The 19871-nt window shown below is 44.9% G+C and overlaps 1 protein-coding gene across 7 annotated transcripts in view; it reads right to left on the bottom strand.

The window, feature by feature from the left end:
* The window catches only part of FRMD4A (FERM domain containing 4A), a 365081-nt gene that overhangs the window by 71301 nt on the left and 273909 nt on the right, over positions 1-19871 (bottom strand). For all 7 annotated transcript variants that reach the window (XM_051795149.1, XM_051795154.1, XM_051795148.1 and 4 more), the window contains 3 exons: positions 7666-7750; positions 3454-3510; positions 958-980 (listed from right to left, as the gene is read on the bottom strand). In XM_051795149.1, the coding sequence (XP_051651109.1) occupies positions 958-980; positions 3454-3510; positions 7666-7750 (165 nt within the window). The remainder of the gene's footprint in view (positions 1-957; positions 981-3453; positions 3511-7665; positions 7751-19871) is intronic.

The raw sequence follows: 19871 nt of genomic DNA on the forward strand, positions 1-19871 counted from the left end.
CAGACAGGTGATATCTGCAATGCATTGTTCCTTTTCACTGATTTGATTCAATTTTAGCTGGCTAGAAGTCCCAGACCACCAGATGGTGGATCCTGCCTGTTATTCACAGCCTCTTATCATTACAGTCTTCTCTCAGTGTAGCTCAATGCTGGCAAAATTAAGACATCTCTTTGGGCTCATCTGGCAATTCAACCCACTGCCCATTCTGAAACTAACTTTTGAGGATATTGTGGTCCTCCAGCTGAACTCATGTCCAGGTCAGCAAAAATAATATATGGAGTATGTGAAATACTTAGCATAGTCAGTTCTCCTGAGCTTCACACAAAGAACTTTCATGTTTCTTACATGAGACATCAAACAACTACCTGACCTTTGGTTGCTACTTATGTGTAAATGACAGATACTGTCAACTTAAATGATAATTCATGAGCATTTCATTAACAGTCTTCTAAAACACCAAGAACAGTCACCTCTTCGAATTTCTTACTGTAAGTCTGAAGATTTGGCTCAAGGGACAGCGGAAGTTCAACAAACCCAATTATCTAAATTGTGATTTTGAGAACCCTGTCCAAATTTGAGCTGAAATATCAATTAGTCATGGAATTTTAATGTTGCTTCTGGCTGGATCTGTGATATAACAGTGATCGTAGAGTCATTTCCTTAGCAATTTCCTTTTGAAGACTAGTCTGTTTCCTGCACTTCATGAGCACATAATGAGATTTGTCAACAACGAAATCACAAACAATGCTGTTTGCAAGGCATGCTCTGGTCCAAGGCTGTGTTTGGTGGAGAAATTATATCAGGAAACCTGCTGTCTATATTAGCCATACACACAGAGCTGCATTGCTCACACAGGCAATCTCTACACAGTAAGAGTTGAGTCTCATGGCTCACACAGTGATTTTACCAGATTCATTCTCAAAGCACACAGTGGTAAAAACTTTTAAGTTCACCTACCTTGAAAAATCTCCCTTTGCCTCCTGTAAAACAAGGAAGAAAAATAAAAAAATCTATAATTAAAAATGGAAAAAAAAAAAGAGAAGAAAACGGCTGTTCAAGATTTTCCATTTGCAAAATTCATTTAGTAGCAATTTCCTGTTGTAATTGATTCCTCATGTATTTTTTGGAATCAGTATCTAATGTCAAGTGCCATGATACATGCAGTGAGCTGGGCAGATTAACAAACAAAAGGTTTGCCTAATACAGGGCCAGATGATTCCCCATTCTGCTAGTGGATACCCAAGAAGTTGCAGGAAGTAATGCTAGTAATTAAATTTTTTTGGGCTGATGTGGATGCTACATTACTAGGAGATCTCTGAAGTCGCAGTGGCCTTGCAGCCTCTGAGACTGCAACTCCTCTGACTTTTTTTACAAGTATTCTGGCCATTTTTTAGTACCTAGACTTTCAAAAAACTTGCTGACTGTCAGCTTTCAAGGGGATGCAAGCCACAGGTTTGTCTAACTCCTTGCTGGTTGTTTGGAGGAGTATTTAGCTCCCTTGCTTGTATATCTAGATATTTCTGTTTATTACCATCACAGCCTGATGTTAAAGGGCTGGATAATGTTCCACTCCAGCAGTTATATTAGTACCTGAGTCTTACTGCATACCTGGCAAACCCTCAGAATCTGGTGAGTGCCCTCCTCAATAGATTTAACATGCATTTTGTATTTTCCATAGACAGTATGCCTTTCACATGATTCATGCTAAAGCACCTCATTTGCCATTAGCTACACAGAAAGCACAGTGCAAGAAGGTAATTTGGAAAATGAGGGAATTTCCACTGCCAAGAGGACTGGGTTTTGCATTCAGGTCTTTTGTCTTTACATCCATCCATCTACCCACAAAACATGTCAGCCCACATCCAGTGGTGTTTCAGTCCTGAGGCTGGGGTAAAGTTCAGAGCTTTGGTGGTACTTCAATTTGTTCTGGTAATAAAACAATTTGGAATAAGGCTGCAGACTAAATCATGAGTTCTGACAGACCTTTACTATCTTCCCATTTCCCTTTGAGTGAACCGAAGGACAGACAAGCACTTCTCTGGTTCATAGGAAGGACTCCTCAAGCATACCATGATGATAGTTCAACACACAGAAAGGCCCATAGGATATGCCCTGGCCTGCACAGGGATGAGCATACTAAATTCAAAAAACAATTTTGTAGGGTATATTCTTCATACTTCAGTGCTTTGACCTAAATGCTGCAGCGAGAAGTAGAACAAAATGCAGTATGATCCCATTTGTTTTACTTGGATCCTGTCACAAACACGGGCTGTAGTAATTTCTGGTTACAGAGAGTAGAGGTGTGGCTTGTTTTGAGTGTTTTCATTAAGTTACACATCAAACTACTACAGGAACACACGTAACATCCTGTGTTTGTGGCAAGAAACAATCCCAGCAACAAGGGTTATGGCAGGAGCTCTGGATCTGGCTGTACAATTACTAAGCACGTAAGTTATTCATTAGGATGAGCAGACAATAGATTCATAACCCCATTGCTGCTCCTCACAATGGGCCCGTTGTTTGATGTGTATTCCCCCAACAGCCAATATGCAGTTTCTATAATGTGCTGTTAATTGAGTCCCCCATCCTGACTCTCTCACTCCATTTTTGTTACATAAAATGATTTTAATGAAGGTTCAAATCCCTACGCATTAATTGCTTCTTTAACATGGCAAGTGCTCTAGAAGTGCAGTGCATTGTTATTTATTAGTGCACTCTGATGAGCTGGCTTTTCTGCTCACATGGCTCCTCACAGCTTCATGACTCATGGGAAAAAATCAGACCGTAAGAGAGGGGAACAAGGATCATCTGACAATTATGTCTGATCTGCTCCCACAGTCAAGTTCCTAAAAAGAGAACTTTCACATAACCCACCTTCGTTACCCTGAGAAGATTCTTTTCTGGGAATTAGATATTTACCAAACACTGCTGGTCATTTGCCCTCTGACCCTTTTCCCTCTTCTTGAAGAGCAGAACTTCAAAAGACAATATTTTGGAAAGCCTTTAAGCTATTCTGCCCATGTTGAAGAATACAGTTGCATATGTAGAAACTTATGGAGCTCATCAGACGACCAAACCCCATTGGGAAAACAAATGCAAGGAGGGTCACTGGAGAAGAACTCATTGCATATGGATTTCACCTAGGAATTTGCATTTAGATTTTCTCTGGCTGTACATTATACTCCAGGGTCTTGGATATCTGTGTTGGTGCAAATATAATACACATTTCTGTATGCAAAATGCTGAGCAGTAGTATCAGCTCCCTGCATGGAGAGGTCTGGTTTGAGAGCCTTCTGTACTCATTTTGGTAGAAACCATGAAAACTGTGTAAAGACATCTTTCTCCTGCAATTGAGGGAACCCCTACACTGCCATACAGCTGTTGTGGATCTGGCAAATCAAAAGATTTAATGCAACATAACAAAGCACGAAGTGAGAGAAGGTGGGTCCTTACCTGCAAGATGTACGCAGCCAGTTCAAACACCACCTCGCTGTCAACCTCAATGAGTTCCTTGAAAGGTGAAGAAAACAAGAAAGAAAAAGAGAGTTGAGTTTGAGCTGCTGTAAGAAGGACATACATCTCCTCCTGCCTACTGCACAGCAAAGCATGTGGTGCCAGTCTTCTCCCCTGGCTTCAAAGCATTCTCTGTGCTCCTGGAAACTAAAGGGAGGGAGAACCTGCCCACTCCACTCAGATGTGGAGAAAGCCAAATATTTGGTGTAATGGCTTGGTAAATGAAGCATAACTGAATGTGGCATGAAGGAAGAGCAAGGAGAAAGCAGGTGGAAGGCTGAGGATCAGGGTAAATTTTATTTTCTTGTGTGATTCAGTGACAAGTAGCCTAGAAAATACATTTTTTTGCCCCCAACTGTCACCCATGCACCCATGCAAAGGGAACACAGCTTTACCCTTGGCTCACAAAAGCAAGAAAATTAGAATTTGTCTTCATTGAAGTTGTGTCAAAGTCCCCCCCGAACTCTGATCCTTGCCCAGGGTAAACTCAAAGCAAGAAGAGCCATATTCCCACGTGCAGGATGGGAACTCTGGTTTTGGCCCTTTCATCCCCACAAGCACTGGGTCTGGGGGTGGTTTGAGAATGAGCAGTGACAGCAAATCTTTTGGTAGATCTTCTCTGCTCCATTCTATAGGATCCAACCTGTGATGAAAGCAATCCTGAAGGGTTTGCTTGGACACCCTGGTCACATGAAGGACACTGATGGTCCCATTAGGTCCTCTCAGGATGCTTCTGTTGTGCCTGAGATGGCAGTCACAGAACCAAGGGGTCCAGGCACTGCTTTGTCTGAATGCTTGGGATGCAGACCCGGTATCAAGGATGCTTGGGATGGAGGGTATGAGCACTAGTCTTGTGGCCAAGTGTGCTCTTCCTGAGTCTTCGGTCCCTGCTCCTGGGAAGCTAATGGGCTTTTACTGAGATACTGTTTAGATCTCTATTCTGCAACTAGAACTCCTACATTGTCTCCTACGTACATGGACTGGTAAACTGGATCACTGCTCAGCTCACTCTTGTGGTGATTTTTCTGTTGTATTTATTTAAGCTGCTGTTTTTAATGTTTTACTTCATCTGGCAAGAAATGAGTGATCTAAATATAGATCACTGCTGTGATCCACGCTTCAGCCAAGTCACGGCCACACCTCATTTACAAGCCACAATTGCTGCATTGGCTTGTCTCTGGTAAAATCAAAAGTAAAGGGAACAAAACACAGGGTAAGATCCAGGTGTCCTTGGCTTTCACAAGCGCCAGCTTTTTAAAATAAGTGATTTCTTCGCCTCTTTCATAACAACTCCTTGGGGAGCGAAGAGCAGCTCTGCTGCGGGCGATAAACACACCTTTCCCCTTTCAGCTGAACTGCCTGACTCACACAGGCACCTGCACCAAGGATGAACCTTGTGCCAAGGGAAGCGGTGGGTGCAAGAGGACTAAACACTATTCCTCCCTCCCCCAGTCCCAGATGGGGTTTCCACCACTGTGTAGCCTATTGGGAACAGGTGCACAACCTTGAACAGTGCCGAAGCAACGCCTGGGACGGAGCTTGCTGGCACACGCCAAAACCCACACCAGAACGTGCTAGTAATTAAACAGCCTGACTGATCAAGGGACAGCGTCTGATGCCAAGCCCTGTCTTATTTGGTAGTACAAACGTGGTTTGGCCTTTCTGGGCAACAGTATCTTGCTGGTCCTGTGCGAGGATTCGGGTGTGTGAGTTCATGAATGTCTCATTACACAACAGGGCGATGGAGGGGGAGTGGTGGGCACAACCAGAGGAGTACAGCCCTAGCACAGAGCCAGCTGGCAACCCAGTGACCAGCAGCCCCAAACTAAACAGGCCTCAGTTTTATTCTTTCCCAGCTTGAGCATCTCTGTGTATGGGGATGGTTGAGGACGTCTGTCTGGAGAATTAACAGGGAAAGGTCTGAGGTTCTAGCACAGCATTAGGAACTACACTTATTTCATGGTCTTTCTGGGCTGCAGCAGAACCAGAGGTGGAGGTATTCATGGGAAGTCCAACAAGGAAACTTTTGGTGAAACAAGGAAGCTTTCAAGGTTTGGGAGCATGCAACACCACCTGCTAGCTGCAGGAACAAGAAGCTCTGGCTGTGCTTAAACACTGAATTCCCCTTTTTACAGCTACAGGAGTCCTGCAGGCGTGCTGGGTGGGTGCTTGCCCTGAGTCTTAGCAGACATTTTGCACCCAACTTTCAAATTCAGCGCCTTTTTTTAATAGCACAGCATGGCTTACTGTGGCTGGAAGTCAAATTGGGAAGGATCCTCATGGGAGACTGGGAATTCAGCAGGGCTATTTTCGGGAAGAGATGACAGTCAGCTTGAATGTGCAAAGTAATGGTTTCAGGAGAGGTCAGACTGAAATAGACCAACCTAGGTCTGTAGGCACTTTTTTTCTTTATTTCTCTTCCTCTCCTCTCATTATTAAGCTTTCTCCGAAAAAAGAACAACGGTGTAAGCTTTTCCTGGCAAGACTTCAAAAAGGAACTTTCCCCAGGAACCAAAATGTGATGCTCACTGAGCTTGTTGCTGAGGAGGGCTGACTAAGCACATCTAATTGCAGCCTTGCCGGAGAGCAAAGCGCTGCACAGCTCAGCTCAGCGACCCTGCCTGGTTCCTGAGCACTGGAAAAAAGGCATTTGCTGGCTTCTGCTCTGCATTTTAGAAGATGCAAAGTTAGCCCCTACATTTTAGGACATGTAGATGTCAAGCAAGGCTCTGGATTCGGTGTAAGCTATTTGGCTTAACAGGTCACAAATGTGCTGAGTTGTGGGATGTGAGTAAAATTGCTCCCTGACTACAGTTGTCTTTTCCTACTGCTTCCTCCCTGGCAGATGGAGGTGAGTCATCGGGAATGGCCTCTGCCAGCACACAGGGAGGTAGAAGGGATCCTCCCAGGGAATCCCAGCTGCTGAAAAACCTCTCCCAGTCCCAGACGTCCAGCCCACCCGGCTGGCTAAGTCTGCACACTGCCAATCTCCACCTCAGCGTGGTCTGGGGCTGGTTAATTCTCTGCACCCACTCCTTTCATGTGTATGTTTGGCTTGTGGTATCTGGGGGATCAGCTTCACTGCTCTGCTGAGGGCACTACTCTGAGTGGAGGCTGTGCCAGGATGCCCTTATCTCTGGCGCACAGAGTGCCTTGCCAGGGGTGCTCTGAGCTACAGTGCCAGGGACAGTAGGCTGGTGTTTCAGTGGCTTACCAGGGAGGGTAGATTTTTTCCTGATGGAAAAAAATATTTCTCAGTGCATGGCTTGTTCCTGTAAAAGGTGATCTTCAGTGCATACCCACAAGTACCCTTAGTCCACTCACGCATACACCCACAGACTCCTGCTGCCCCACAAACTTCAGGTCACTTGGCTTGTTCAGTCTGGAGAAGACTGAGGGGAGACCTCATGGTGGTCTGCAGCTTCCTCACGAGGGACAGTGGAGGGGCAGTCACAGATCTCTTTACTCTGGTGACCAGAGTCAGGACCCGAGGGAATGGCATGAAGCTGTGTCTGGGGAGGTTTAGTGGGACATTAGGAAGAGGTTCTTCACCCAGAGGGTGCTTGGGCACTGGAACAGGCTCCGCAAGGAAGTGGTCATGGCATCAAGCCTGGCAGATTTCAAGATGCATTTGGACAATGTTCTCAGGCACATGGTGCGATTTTCAGGGTTGGCATGGACAGAGCCAGGAACTGGACTCCTAATGGGCTCCTTCCAAGTCAGGATATTCCACCCTTCCCTCTCACAAGCTCTTCCCCCTCACACACACCCTCCCGGCCCCAGAATATGGCGCCCACGCCGCACTGCCGCCCCCTCCGGGCGGGAAACCCTCATGACATCCGCTCACCTCAGAGCGGGTTTTTAACACAAAGCCAGACCTTTCTTTCTAAATACAAGCCAGTTTATAATTTTAGCAGTGCAAATTCACTCCTGCCTGCCACAAGAGGTGCTTTCAGGGGTGTTTTTCCTTTGAACCTCCCTCTGACAGGGAAGCTGCTGCCAAGTGCTGGGGCGGCTGGAGGCAGAGGAGTGAGGGAGGCTGTGAGGAGGAAGAGGAGGAGGTTGTATCTGAAAGTCCAGGTGTGAATTTCAAGACAGAAAATGCAGACAGAAAATGTGGCCGATGCCACACAGAGCTCCCTGAGTCCTTACCTTGTAGATGCAGGACTTGGCGTTCAAGAAAAACAGCTCGATGGTGGCATTGTCCTTCAGATAGGAGATGCTTTCAATGTAGAACCTGAAGGGGAAAGCAAGAGGGGTTAGGAATGAGGGAAAACTAAGACAAAACATGGAAATGCACTTATTACATTGAAAAATATGGTCAACACAGTCATGATGAGTGTACTAAAAATGAACCTTTTTTCTTTGCTTTGGGGTAGTGAAGGAGGCTTGTGCAGGCTCCAGGGCATGATCAGTCACCACCACCCCAGCCATACCAAAGGAACTGGATCATCAAGTGAATGACTTAGTTTCTAAATAACCCTTTGTTTTGTTTTTAGGCTCAAAATAATCCTTTATTTTGTTTACCTGTAAGGTTCCCCTTTGTTCGCCATCACATTTTGGCATTTCTTCTTCACTCCACCTATTGTAACCATTTCTGTGCTATTAACCTGCTTCTTGTAAAAATATTCACTGACAGAAATGCACTTCTGGGTTCCCCTCCTGTCGCCTTCAGCTCTGCATAAGGCAAATTTTATAAAGGCTTCTTTACATTATGTAGCTATGGTCACTGAGTGAGCAACTAGCAGTAGTTACTAACTTTTCACAATTCACCAGTACTATGAGTGGTGATGCTGGGGATGAAAGGGAATCATAATAATCTATTTTTTTTTGGAGCTGAGATGACTACTCAGACCTCAGAAGAAAGTCCAAACCCTCTGAGTCAGAAAAACCCACTCTCTTGCGTTGGCTGATTGCCCAAAATATTTACAATTATGTTGAAAGCCCATGATATGTATGCATTTATTCAGTACTCCATGTCCTGCCTGCTTGGAAGGTCTGATCCTTTGGCAGTGAACTCTGTGCATGAGAGTTTTGTCACTGGCTTGAATTGGCTCCAATTCTGCCTTGTGAACTTCTGGAGGGAAAAAGTTCAGGATACTGTCAATGTGATGACTGATCGTTATGTACAGGTATGTGGTGTGTTCCTGTAGTAACAGAGAAAGCTGGATAGGTTCAGTGAATGATTGAAGTGAATTTTGCATTCACTTAGTGTTTTAAGAGAGGAAAAATAAATAGCTCTGTCTGCCCATGCTGCTTTGCAGTGATCTTTAAGTTGCAGTGCAGTGACAGCGATGTTCCATACGTAAATTCCAGTACTATCGTGCCTTGTCAGAGGCAATTAGAATGAGGAAGGTGCCAGGGAAATGATGTCTGCATCAGGGACTTTAAAATAACCAAATTCCTGAGGAATCTGGGCTGACATGTGGGGTCCAGTTACAGAGAAACCTCACTCCCTGACCCCGCTGTCTGGGAGAGGAGCCGAGAGACCTGTGGACGCTCCTGGGGCTTTACACAAGCACTGGAGGGATTGTCCACATTGAGCTATTTGCAGAAGCAAGGGCCTTAAACACAACCTTCTTAGGGGCAAAGGTCAAGGCTTTGTAATGCTCCTGGGTGTCTTCTGAAGGGTATTCAAAACACTCCATTTCCTGACAGAACCAGCTCCTTGCTTACTAGAGTGAGAGAAACATTTTGTTCATCTGCTGAAGGGCTCCTCTATTATCCCTCCTTCTCCCCCTCCAGAAGGGTTCAAACAAGAAATAAAAATAAAACTTGAATCAAAAAACCAAACAAAACCCACAACTAACTAACCAAAAAAAAAAGCCCCCCAAACCTCCAACCCCCAAAACTCACAACATCTGAATACAGTGATGATGAAACACAAAGATTAGACTTTTTCTTATTTTTTTCTGGTTTCCACAGTGTTTCATCTCCTGTACTTGAAACTGCCTCTCTCTCTCCTTTTTTTTTTTTTTTCCAAATAAAAATATACTTGGCTTTAGAAATGCAAAAAATTTTGCATTAAAAGAGGAACCTTCTTACTAGATCTGCTCTGTGAGTGCAGCTGGCTTTCCATCTGCTGAATTCATGGAGAATAATGCTAATTTTACACATTTTGTGATTCTTGAACAACCTTCCCTGCTTATCACCACTACCAGTGCTCTCTGAGTTATGACGGTAGGATCTTTAATTCCAAGGTCAGAAGAAAACAGGAACATTTATTCCATTTTGAATCTCATTGAAGGTTATTTCACCAGCTCAGACGAGACCATCCTCACCATCACTAGAGGGCAATATTGCATTTCTTAAGGCTGCAAGGAGCATTCCCAAGGCTTTCCACATGGACACCTACACAGATCATTTTCTGTACAAAATTGAGCCTCTCGGAGCACAGAGCCTGCACATGATACTTCACCCTCACAAAGAAAACCCAATTCACAAGTGATCTCCAGGGTGGAGAGTGAGCTGGGGAGCTACTGGCTCTCACACATGCACCCAGGCAAATGCAAAACATGTGCACCAGGAAAGTGGTGCTACTTAAAAGAAAACAGATTTGCAAAGGGAACTCTTATGGGATTTTCTGTGTGGCAAGCTCAGAAAACCCGAACTGGAGTAGACTCACTTGAATTCACAGTTGGTGCTGTAACGACAGAAAGGGGAGGGAAAGACTCTTTCTTTCCCCTCATTGATGGTGAATCTCTGTCAGATCTCCTCCTCTTACCACCTTTTCCAAATATGGTGAGGGAAATCACGCTTTACAATGACCAGTGTCAGTGACAGAGGAGGCAGGCAGAAGCATCCAGCTGCTAAGGCAATGAACCAAGCACAAAAATCTGGGTTAAATTCCCAACTCAGACACAGGTTTCCTTCGTGACCTTATGAAAATAATTTAGCTGCTTGAGCTGTTGTGTGCTGTGTTTAGAAAATACCGCTCCCTTCTCTGCCCCCTTCTGTCTGTTTTGCCTGTTAAGCTTATGAGCCCTTTCTTGTGCATATTTCAAGATCATCAGTTTCGAGGGGCACTCTCAGATTTCTGTTGAGGACTCCCCTGAGAGAATCATTCCTCCATGTGGTGTGAAGCTGATGTATCCAGGATATAATGGATGGGCTGGATAGAGAAAGAGGCAGTATAATGTGCCCAACACCTCTGCTCCACTACCTACATCTCTTGCAGTACACCCCAGCAAACAGCTTTCCCTTCAGCAGCTCCTACAAGAGGTTCCTTGATAGTCAGCAACTGTGGCTGTGAGAAATTAGCTGTGTAGGAAGGGGGGACACCCCATGAGACTTGCTGTGTGTAAAAACCAAAGAAATAATTTTGGAGAAAGTTTAAAAGATCAACCAACGTTAATCTATTTCTGCATTCCCCCTCCCTCCCCTGCCCCAGTAACTTATAATTCATCAAGTACATTTTCTAAGCATTAATTAAATAGACCAGTGAATATTACTCTGGATAATGAACACAAAGTGCCTACATTGGCTGCTCCCTCTCAACAGCAGAGAAATAATAATGAGTACTGCAGAAGGTGTTGGAAGACTTCAGAAGCTGCTGCATCTGAAACATTTAAGGCTTTTTAGCTACGAGGATGTGTCTTGTACTGATCAGATTGCTCTCTATTAAGCGTTGGTTAACTGAAAACGTGCTCTGAGACAGTTTAAGCCCCCTCATGCCATGATGAATGGTAATTCCCATTGTAGCCAGCCAAGCACAAACTCACAGTGGTGTCTGTGGAAACTCTTGATCCTTGGGTGATGGGAAACTGGTATTACTGTAACTTCTCCCTTGCATAACACACAGGCCCACCCACCTCTGACTTGTGGCTCAGAGAAATGCCTGTCTGGGTCCTGGGCTCACCAGTTTGATTACTGGTTCTTCAGGAGATGGAGAATCCCTGACTGCTGCTGCTGGTCTCATAAGTGTGTGTGAAGATGGGCAAATTCAGCAGTGTTGGGAAGGTGTTTGAACACTAGTGCTTCATCCTTGTGGTGGGGATTGGAGAGCTCAGGACTGTCAAGCACCTGAGCTGGTGGGGTGCTTGTGTGAACAGTGAGAGCAGAAAGGAGCAGCACTTCCAATTTCCACATACCAAAAGAAACTCTCAAACAAAAACTATTTAGCATCGACTCTAACACACAGCCCCGGACATATCCCACCAGCCTGAACTTGGCCATCTATCACCCAGCAGGGACCAGGCTCCGAGCAGTCAAGTTGCTGACTGGGAAGATAAGACTGTCATAGCATTCGAGAGCACAAGCCCCTGTGTTTACTTCCAAGCAGAACCTGCCAAACAGTAAAAATATTTCTCTGTGATCTTCAACACAGTGATATTTCAAAACATGACCACAGCAAATGGATATTTTGCCTACTTTAGGTATATATCTGTCCTGGGGCAGTGATATCATCCTACTTCTTGTGAAGCTTGACTCCAGTGGGAACCAGCTAGTCCAAAACACTTCTATCCACATCTTTCCCAGATGGCTGACTCCAATCTGGTTGGGATGCTCTGTCAGCAGAGCTTGGTGGCTCTGTCAGTGGACTGCCCCTTATTTAATTATTACAAAGCAATGGATAAAGGAGAACACCCCTTTTCTGCCTCATCCATCCTTGAGTCTGGTTCATTATCCTTCACCATGTCATTCAGAACCTCAGAGGATAATTTGAAAAATATGAGGCCATTTGCTAACCAGGAAAAGAAAAATCACATGCATTGGTATAATGGACTTAAATGCAGATGTCATTATGTCCAGTGTCTCATGCTAAATGAGTATTCTGAGCAGCACAGGCTGCACAGCAGCTTTTATGTTCCAGCCCTGTTTGCTAATAGTCATGGGTGCACTTTTATGTGCTGACACTTAAAGCAGACAATGCTCATGCTAAGTAGTTGGCCTGTTAAGTAATCAGTCAGGAATGAAAATCAGCTAAAAAGCTCCATTTACCTCCTCTTTTGCATTCATTTTGGTTTGGATGCCATGTCCTGTCCCCTGTGCCTGTGCCATGTTTCAGGCCCCCCCTTGCCCAGCCCATGGGATCAGTATGCAGGGGACAGGACACAGCAAGAGAAGTCTGTGTCAACTTTGACTTCATTGCAGGGAAGCCACAAAACTGGAGGTGAAAGTGATTCCAGAGATACAGAGAATTGCTGCTAGCAAAATAAAAAGATATGAATATTGTTTAACCTGAGCCTGTTTCCTTTCTCTTTCCCATCAGCTGTACTGTACTGTGAAGCTGTCTGCACCTTTACCCACTGCCAATCCTTTTTTCTTAGTGTTTCTGAGATGTTGGCCCATTGAACTCCTGGAAAACCATGTGTTTGGGGATATTTGCTCATTCCTATGCCTCATCTTCTTTATGTAAAAAATAGTTAGGGATCTACTTTGGAATATATAGATACCAACTCTCTTTGTCTCTTCCAGGCTGTATGTCCTGGGAGTCTTTGCAAATTACAGGTGGTCCGGTATCAACACAGAGAAGGGAAGGAATCAAGGTGGTAAATGCAGGTACATTTCTTCCTGATGCTTGGTTACAGCATGAAGCAAAGGCACCGACCAGAATGAGTCCACTGCCCCCTCCCCATGTGGGGAACCAGACCTGCTGTAAAAGCAGCAACCCAGTTCAATATACTCTGCAAATTGCTCCACCCCTGCAGTGTCCCATGGAGCTTGGCTTGGCTTGCAAGAGAAGTGCATTTTTGTACAAAAAGTTGTGTTAATTTTTGCACAAAAACTGCTGCAGCTCCTCCGGCTTGGAGTGATGTGGATGTCTGTCCCAAGCAGGAGGTGAGAGCAGTGACTGCAACACAACAGCACGCTGCCTTCCTCCCCTCCTCTCCCTCAGTCACCAGGGGCATTGCTCCTCAATCTCCTGAGCATCAGTACAGCCCTTTTCTGCTCTTTGGTCCTTGCCAAGAGTCACATCTTGTCTATTAGAGTTGACTTTCTGTATGCACTGTCTGGCATAACACCATCTCTCAGTATCTAGAGACCATCTTTCATCGGAGGATTTTGGACCATTTTAGGAATAGAAATCCCTCCAGCCATTCCATGTGGTGTCACCAGCACACAAAGGTATGATTTGCTGCGATTTGCTTTGGTATAAGCTTTACTTACTCACTGACTCTACCCCCTGTCCAATACCCTGGCGATGGGGGGATCCCTTTCTGTTGTTCCCCTGATGATAGAATATCACACCCACTGGTGTAAGGTACAAACACAGAAATTGCATTGGAAATGGAAACAATGTCTGCCTGACTTTGACCCAGTCAGAATAGCTGTGTGTAGGCACTGACACAGCTATCACTGCTTGATCCAAATTAGATACAAATCCTACACTGACAGCATCCATCATTTCTGCATGGTACCTATCATGCTGTCTAAATGCTTCCCAAAATTAGACAAGACAATGCTGCCAGCATCAACATGTTTAAAATGTGGCTCAAAACAACAGAATGCTGCTTTTTCTTCCACCTGGGGTAGCTGAATGGAAAGGAAAAACAACTTATCCCCTTCTCTCAACACAGCTCACTTATACAAATATATTCCTAGTTAAGCAGAAAACAGAAATGATGTTATGGGACTCAAGAGCCAGACTGCTATTAAGATGTGTGTGTAATGGATGGCTTAGCTCAGAGCTGTGTGCTAAGTAGCAGAGCCCCATTAGTTCCCTTCCTCAAGCAAAGGTCAGTTTTCACACAAGTAAATCTTCCGACTGGACAGAAGTTTCTCATATCTCTAAAGAGACTCTGAGGAGCAAAGCCTCCCCGCAGGCAATTTATTACACCTTCCCCCGGGTGAACAGAGCAGGGGGCCACCCTGGGAAGGCTGCAATAAATTGTCTGCGGGGAGCCTTGTCTTCCAGCACAAACAAGGTCTGTGCGGCTGTATTTATACACTGTGGCAGGCGGGGAGGAGGGGGTGTGCGGGGCTGCCGGCTTTTGGGATCTTCCTGCTTAGCGTACACACAGCTGGTGCACACCAACCAGCAAAACACATGCTGTGCAGAGAGATCTGGATTATGGCATGGACTTTATAGACAGGGCAGCTCACAGAAACCCCTGAAAGCAGCTTGGTTGGACTGGGTTGATTATGCGGGTTTAATATTCCGTGTTTTGCTATTTTTTCTACAGCACTGCAGCGCAGTGCATGGACATGTAGAGCTTTAACGTGAGCAGGACATGGCTCTTTGTCTCCTCTTATATGTAGCATAAATTCCCTGGTGCAGGGAATTTCTGGCTCAGTACTGGCACTGACAGCAGGTGAGGGAAGGAGCTCCAGAAAGAGACAGTTAGCCATGAGAATAAAGATGGAGCACCTCAAGGTGCTGAAAAATCTCAGGGCAGTTCCCTGAACTCTCCTGGGATGATCAAACTCCAAGGCAAATTGGGGTCCAGCACTACTCTCCTTGCAGTTCCTTGTGCAGAGGGATCTGGAGCAGACCAGGGAAGAGCAGAGGAGCAGAGCAATTTGTGTATATGTGATTTTCCCCTGCCAACTTCTCCTGGGTGCTAACAGGTATAATAAAGCCTTGGGTGACAGCAAATTCTGCCACTCATCTCCCTCTCTCCCGACTGTAAATTTGATGTATTTGATAATCTCCTCATGTGTCTCCCCCCAGTTCCTGTAAACTCATCTCACATCATGTGGCAGAAAGAGGGCTGTCTGCTCCTTCTCCCTCCTTTGTCGGGAGAGACAGGAGCTCACAATTCCTCATTCCCTTCCTGAAGAAAAGGACTGGAGCACCACATACCCTTCTCTGGTGGGGAAAAGTGTGGATGGAGAAACACAGCCCACCACTTGCGAGATAAATAAATTGCTCTGGTTAATCTCGTGTGCTTCTATTCAGCTCCTCCTGCCACGGCAGGCTGCTGTCATCACCACCCTCTAATCTGATTTCTTGGAGAGAAGCAAAGCTGAGTGGATGTGAATGGCACCACAGCCATGGTGTGTTGGGATTGCCAGGTGAGTTAGTCGGGGAAGTTGAGAGCGGGATGCTGTGAATCTGCGCCCCACACATGTGTCTTGCCTGTGTTAGAGGCAGCAATGCATTTCAGTGACAAGTTCTAAGGTCTGACTAGCTCTATGAATAACCATTGTCTCTCTTCCTTCCAGGGTCAACTGTTTCCAAATGGTCTTCTGCTTCTTTCATTTTTAGCATTAGTCCTTTTCTAATGGAACACAGGTTTAAAGACTGGCTACAAAGGAGGGCTGAAAGACTAAAATAGCATAAGGCCTCATTAACAGGTGAAATCTGGTCCAATTCCATTTAGGCAGTCAGGCAAAACTTATAGATGGGAAATCCTTCCTCAACCCTGACTGTGCCAACCTGTTTGAAATAATAATTTTAAATTTATAGACGGCCCTTGATATACAGACGGATTCATCAGGTGAAAAGATGTAAATGCCTACATCTGAGCAGGGGTCTGAGGTCAGAGAAGAGACAGGTATTTTAGCCTGAAACTTGTTGAATTCCGAAGTCATCTCAGATAAGCTGGATGAGTTGTTCCTGAAAAGTGCCTATTTCTTTCCTGTGGTTGCACTGTGAGGCTGCATTAATTAGCCCTGACACAAAGCTGTCTGCCAGGTCTGTGTGTGGCGAGTCTCATCTCAGACATCAGTCCCACCTGCCTTGGACCTGGACCACTGCTGTTGCACACAGAGCTCCTTTCTGTCAGGTTAAAGGGAGCAATGACACCCACGAGCTTTGCACTCTGTGTTTCAGTGCCGGTCTCTTATTTAGGGCCACTTTGTTCTCCAGTAACTGTGGTAACCTGGCAAAATCTCTGGCCTCAATATTGAGAGTCCTGAGCCCCCACAGCTCCCATGCTGACTTCAGCCTAGCCAGCATGTATGAACACATGCCAGATGTTGCTGAACACAGGCATTCCTTTGTGGGAATACTGCTGGGCCATAGATACAAACTCTGCCCCACAGTGTATTTGAGTATTGAGGATTTATTTCTCATTTTGTTCCATGCCGTTCTGAAAGAAAAGCCTTTCCATGTGAGAGATATTCTGATTTAGTGTGACGACTTCTGCAGTGAGTTGTCCCTATTTAGCTGGTGGAGCTACCCTGAGAACAAATATATTCATTCCTGGGAAAAGATCCACCAGCGGAGTGAATTTTATTTGCTAAGTTTGTTCATATAAATTAACAGCATGACAAACACCCAGAAGATAATGAGATCAGACCCATGCTGGCGGTTCCCTTGCTAAGGATCGCTAATCTCACAAGGCCATCGTTTGAGGATGAGAACTCACTGCAAAGCCTGGCTGACTGTACTTTCCACGAACGAACAGCATGTCTGTGCTTTGGTCCTCTCTCACCTCAAAGTTTTACACAAAGTTTAACTTTGCCTTCCTACTGTATGTGTGAGTCTGAGCAAAATGCTTCCTTCCCTGCCAAAAGTATAACAACCTTCATCTGAAGCCCTGCTAGCTCTGTTTACCTCTGAACTCTTTGAGATGTGGGTCTCCACACTTCGGTTCCTGCCCTTTACCACACAGCTCTCTGTTCTCTTCTGGTCTCAAAACACCTCTGTAAAATCAACTAACCAAGCAATCCCTCTTTCCTTTATCCCCATCCTTCGCTTCTCCTGGACTTCAGTGATGACTCTCATCTGACTTGGCTTACCTGCATTGTAAACCCTCCAAGGCAGAGAATGAATTTCACCAACAACTGAGTGACCAGGGCTATAGGAAGCATCCAGGGAAGCTAATTCTATGATGAGCACTAATATCACTCCCATCCAGTTGCCAGACACCCCACCTCCCCTGTATGACACGTGGCACTCCCTCTTGCTTTCATGTGTGGCTTTAGAGCTATGTAAACAGATATTATCAGTCTTATAAAATAATATTGCACAATAGCCATGGGGCAGTTCAAGCTGCCCAAGAGTTCTGATTGTTTCCTGCATTGTTTTCAGTGGAAAGCTTCTAGGGAAGCACTGGATGACAGCCTGAAGACAGGGAGGCTTCAGTAGCTGTGTAAATGTACAAGGGCAGAAGAAATTTCTTACAAAGTAATGCTAAAAACATCCTTCTAAAATCCTCCTTCTTTGACACGGTACTGTGAAATTTTTGGTCTTTGATTACGGAAGAGAGTAAAGACACTGGAGATCAGTGTTCAACAATGTCAAACCCCAAGGAAATGTGTGTCAAAAGACAAAGCTTCAACAGTGCTGCAGAGATTTAAAAAAGGGAGGAGAATTTCACACTGCAAAGCTTGTGAAACTTCCTATTTTCAGCATGGTTCTTCCAAGAAGCCTTTTCTTAAGAAGGCAGGCTTCCCTTTAAATGTACTTTTACAGCAAGTTAAAATCTGTGGCATCTTTTGTGGGCATGCTGCCCATCAACATTGCTGCAGGAGTGTTGAGGGTAAAAACAATCTGATGTTCACATAAAAAAGGTGAAAATGTAACTTATCCTCTTCACAAACTACCATTCACTGTTCTTGCCTGAGGCTTCATCTCTTCAGTAGCTACACAGTGTGATTGAATTGTACATTTACTTCGACTAGAGGGAAAAACCCACACCATTACTAAATCCCAATGCAGTAAACAGATTTCTGTGTCATGAACATCTGGCACATACAGTTACTTGTACTACTATCTCCCCAATTAGGATGCCCAGCACCAATCTAAGCTTTGTCAGCTGCAATGCTTGGGAGGGGTAATGCAAGAAGGTATCTGCGAACACAGGCAAGCCTTTACCAATGATATAGTAGGTATTATGGTCCCTCAAAAATTAACACATCTGTGATTAAGTATGGCACAGCACTAATTATCTCTGCTTTCCAGCTGAGGGCAGCAGGGTAGAGGGAGCATTCTGTTTATAGTATGTTTATGGATGTCTTTTCAAACTGCCACTCATCCCTCAGATTATGAAAATAAAACCCCATCTATGGGTGGGTCTCTTCACAACCTTTCTGTCAGCCCTTGCTTTAGTTCCCAAGCCAGAACTGAAACCACTGGGTGACAGATATGTGGGGCCTTTCCAACTTCAGCCATCTGGCTGGAGTTGGTTTCTTCAATTGCCTTCTGCTCAGATCAGATCTGGGGATGAACATGGGAACTTTTTATGTGCTGAGAAACTTTTTCAACTTCTGCCAGCATCTGACATCCACAGGGGAAATAAGCAGTAGAAAAGCCATGGTAAGTTAATGCCCATTCCTAAATCTTGAAGCATCTGGCCTTCCACTCCAATCCAAATCATAACTCAGTGTGACAATCCACTCATTACTGCCCCCAATAAAAGTCCACAATCAGTCTGGTTTTCACACATGCACTTTTCAGACACTGAATGCATGTGTGGATTTTTTTCCCTATAGATTGCAATTCCAGAACAGGAGGGGTCACTCATTCACTAACTGTTATATGGATCCATATCCTAGGATGCCTCTTGGCTAAGATCCTGCTAGAATGACTGGTCTCCACTGTGCTGCCAACTTTCATAAAACAATACAGATGGCAATATTTATGCTTGTTGAGTGGTCTTTGAAATGAATACGAGAGCGGCTCAGTAGCACCGGCTTTCACACATTTAACAGTTCCACTCCTAAAACCTGCACTTAGCTCTTGCTCAGCCAAAGCTTTCCCTGCTTTCCATGGGATCCCTGTCCTAGCACAGATTCCTCAATTTGGCCCCTAGACAAGATGTTTGATAACAGAGTTGATGTGTACTTAACGAGCATCAACAATTTTGTTAATTCTAAGCACAGGTGGATCTGGATCTTACGCACTGGAGCTGTTCAGCTCTGATCTACCCTTATGGTTTGAAGCACTCAAAATGTAGACTAAACTCTTCTCTTGAGAGACAGCAGGCAAATTCTGGACTCTTGGGGCCATACGCCACTAAGTAGGGGGACATAACAGAACAAAGGGTCTCTGCTTTTGAGAACCCTCCCTTGTAATGGAAGTCAAATGGATGACAATCACCATGCAAGTTAAAAAAAGGCTTCACTCAGGGGAAGAAACTCAAAAGTAGGTCTTCATTTTTTGTGGGCACTATGGAATGAATGAGAGTGATGTCAGATGTAATATAACACTGGAGTGGAAAGCCTAACAGAAAAAGACATGGTAATGCTGCACTAGCTAGTTCTAGACATGAGCTACCCATTAAAAGTAAGTCAAAACCCTCAACTTAATTTTGTGCATATGCCATCCCAGCCCCCGGCCTCTCTCTGGGCGTTTCAAAGCTGCAAGAGCAAATTTGTCTTCTCAGAAAATATCTCCCTTGGAGGCAAAGACACTGTGTGCACAAGAGCACTGGCAACTTCCAGCAGCTTTCAAGCACTAACAGTTCCTTGTAAAAATCCCAGATGAAGTTTGAAGCTCCCAAGCTACAATAATCTTCATTAAAGCC

The sequence above is a fragment of the Manacus candei genome, unplaced genomic scaffold (genome assembly GCF_025592945.1).
Source record: "Manacus candei isolate 608988 ecotype Guabito, Panama unplaced genomic scaffold, ASM2559294v1 h1tg000042l, whole genome shotgun sequence".
NCBI classification, from domain to species: Eukaryota; Metazoa; Chordata; class Aves; order Passeriformes; family Pipridae; genus Manacus; species Manacus candei.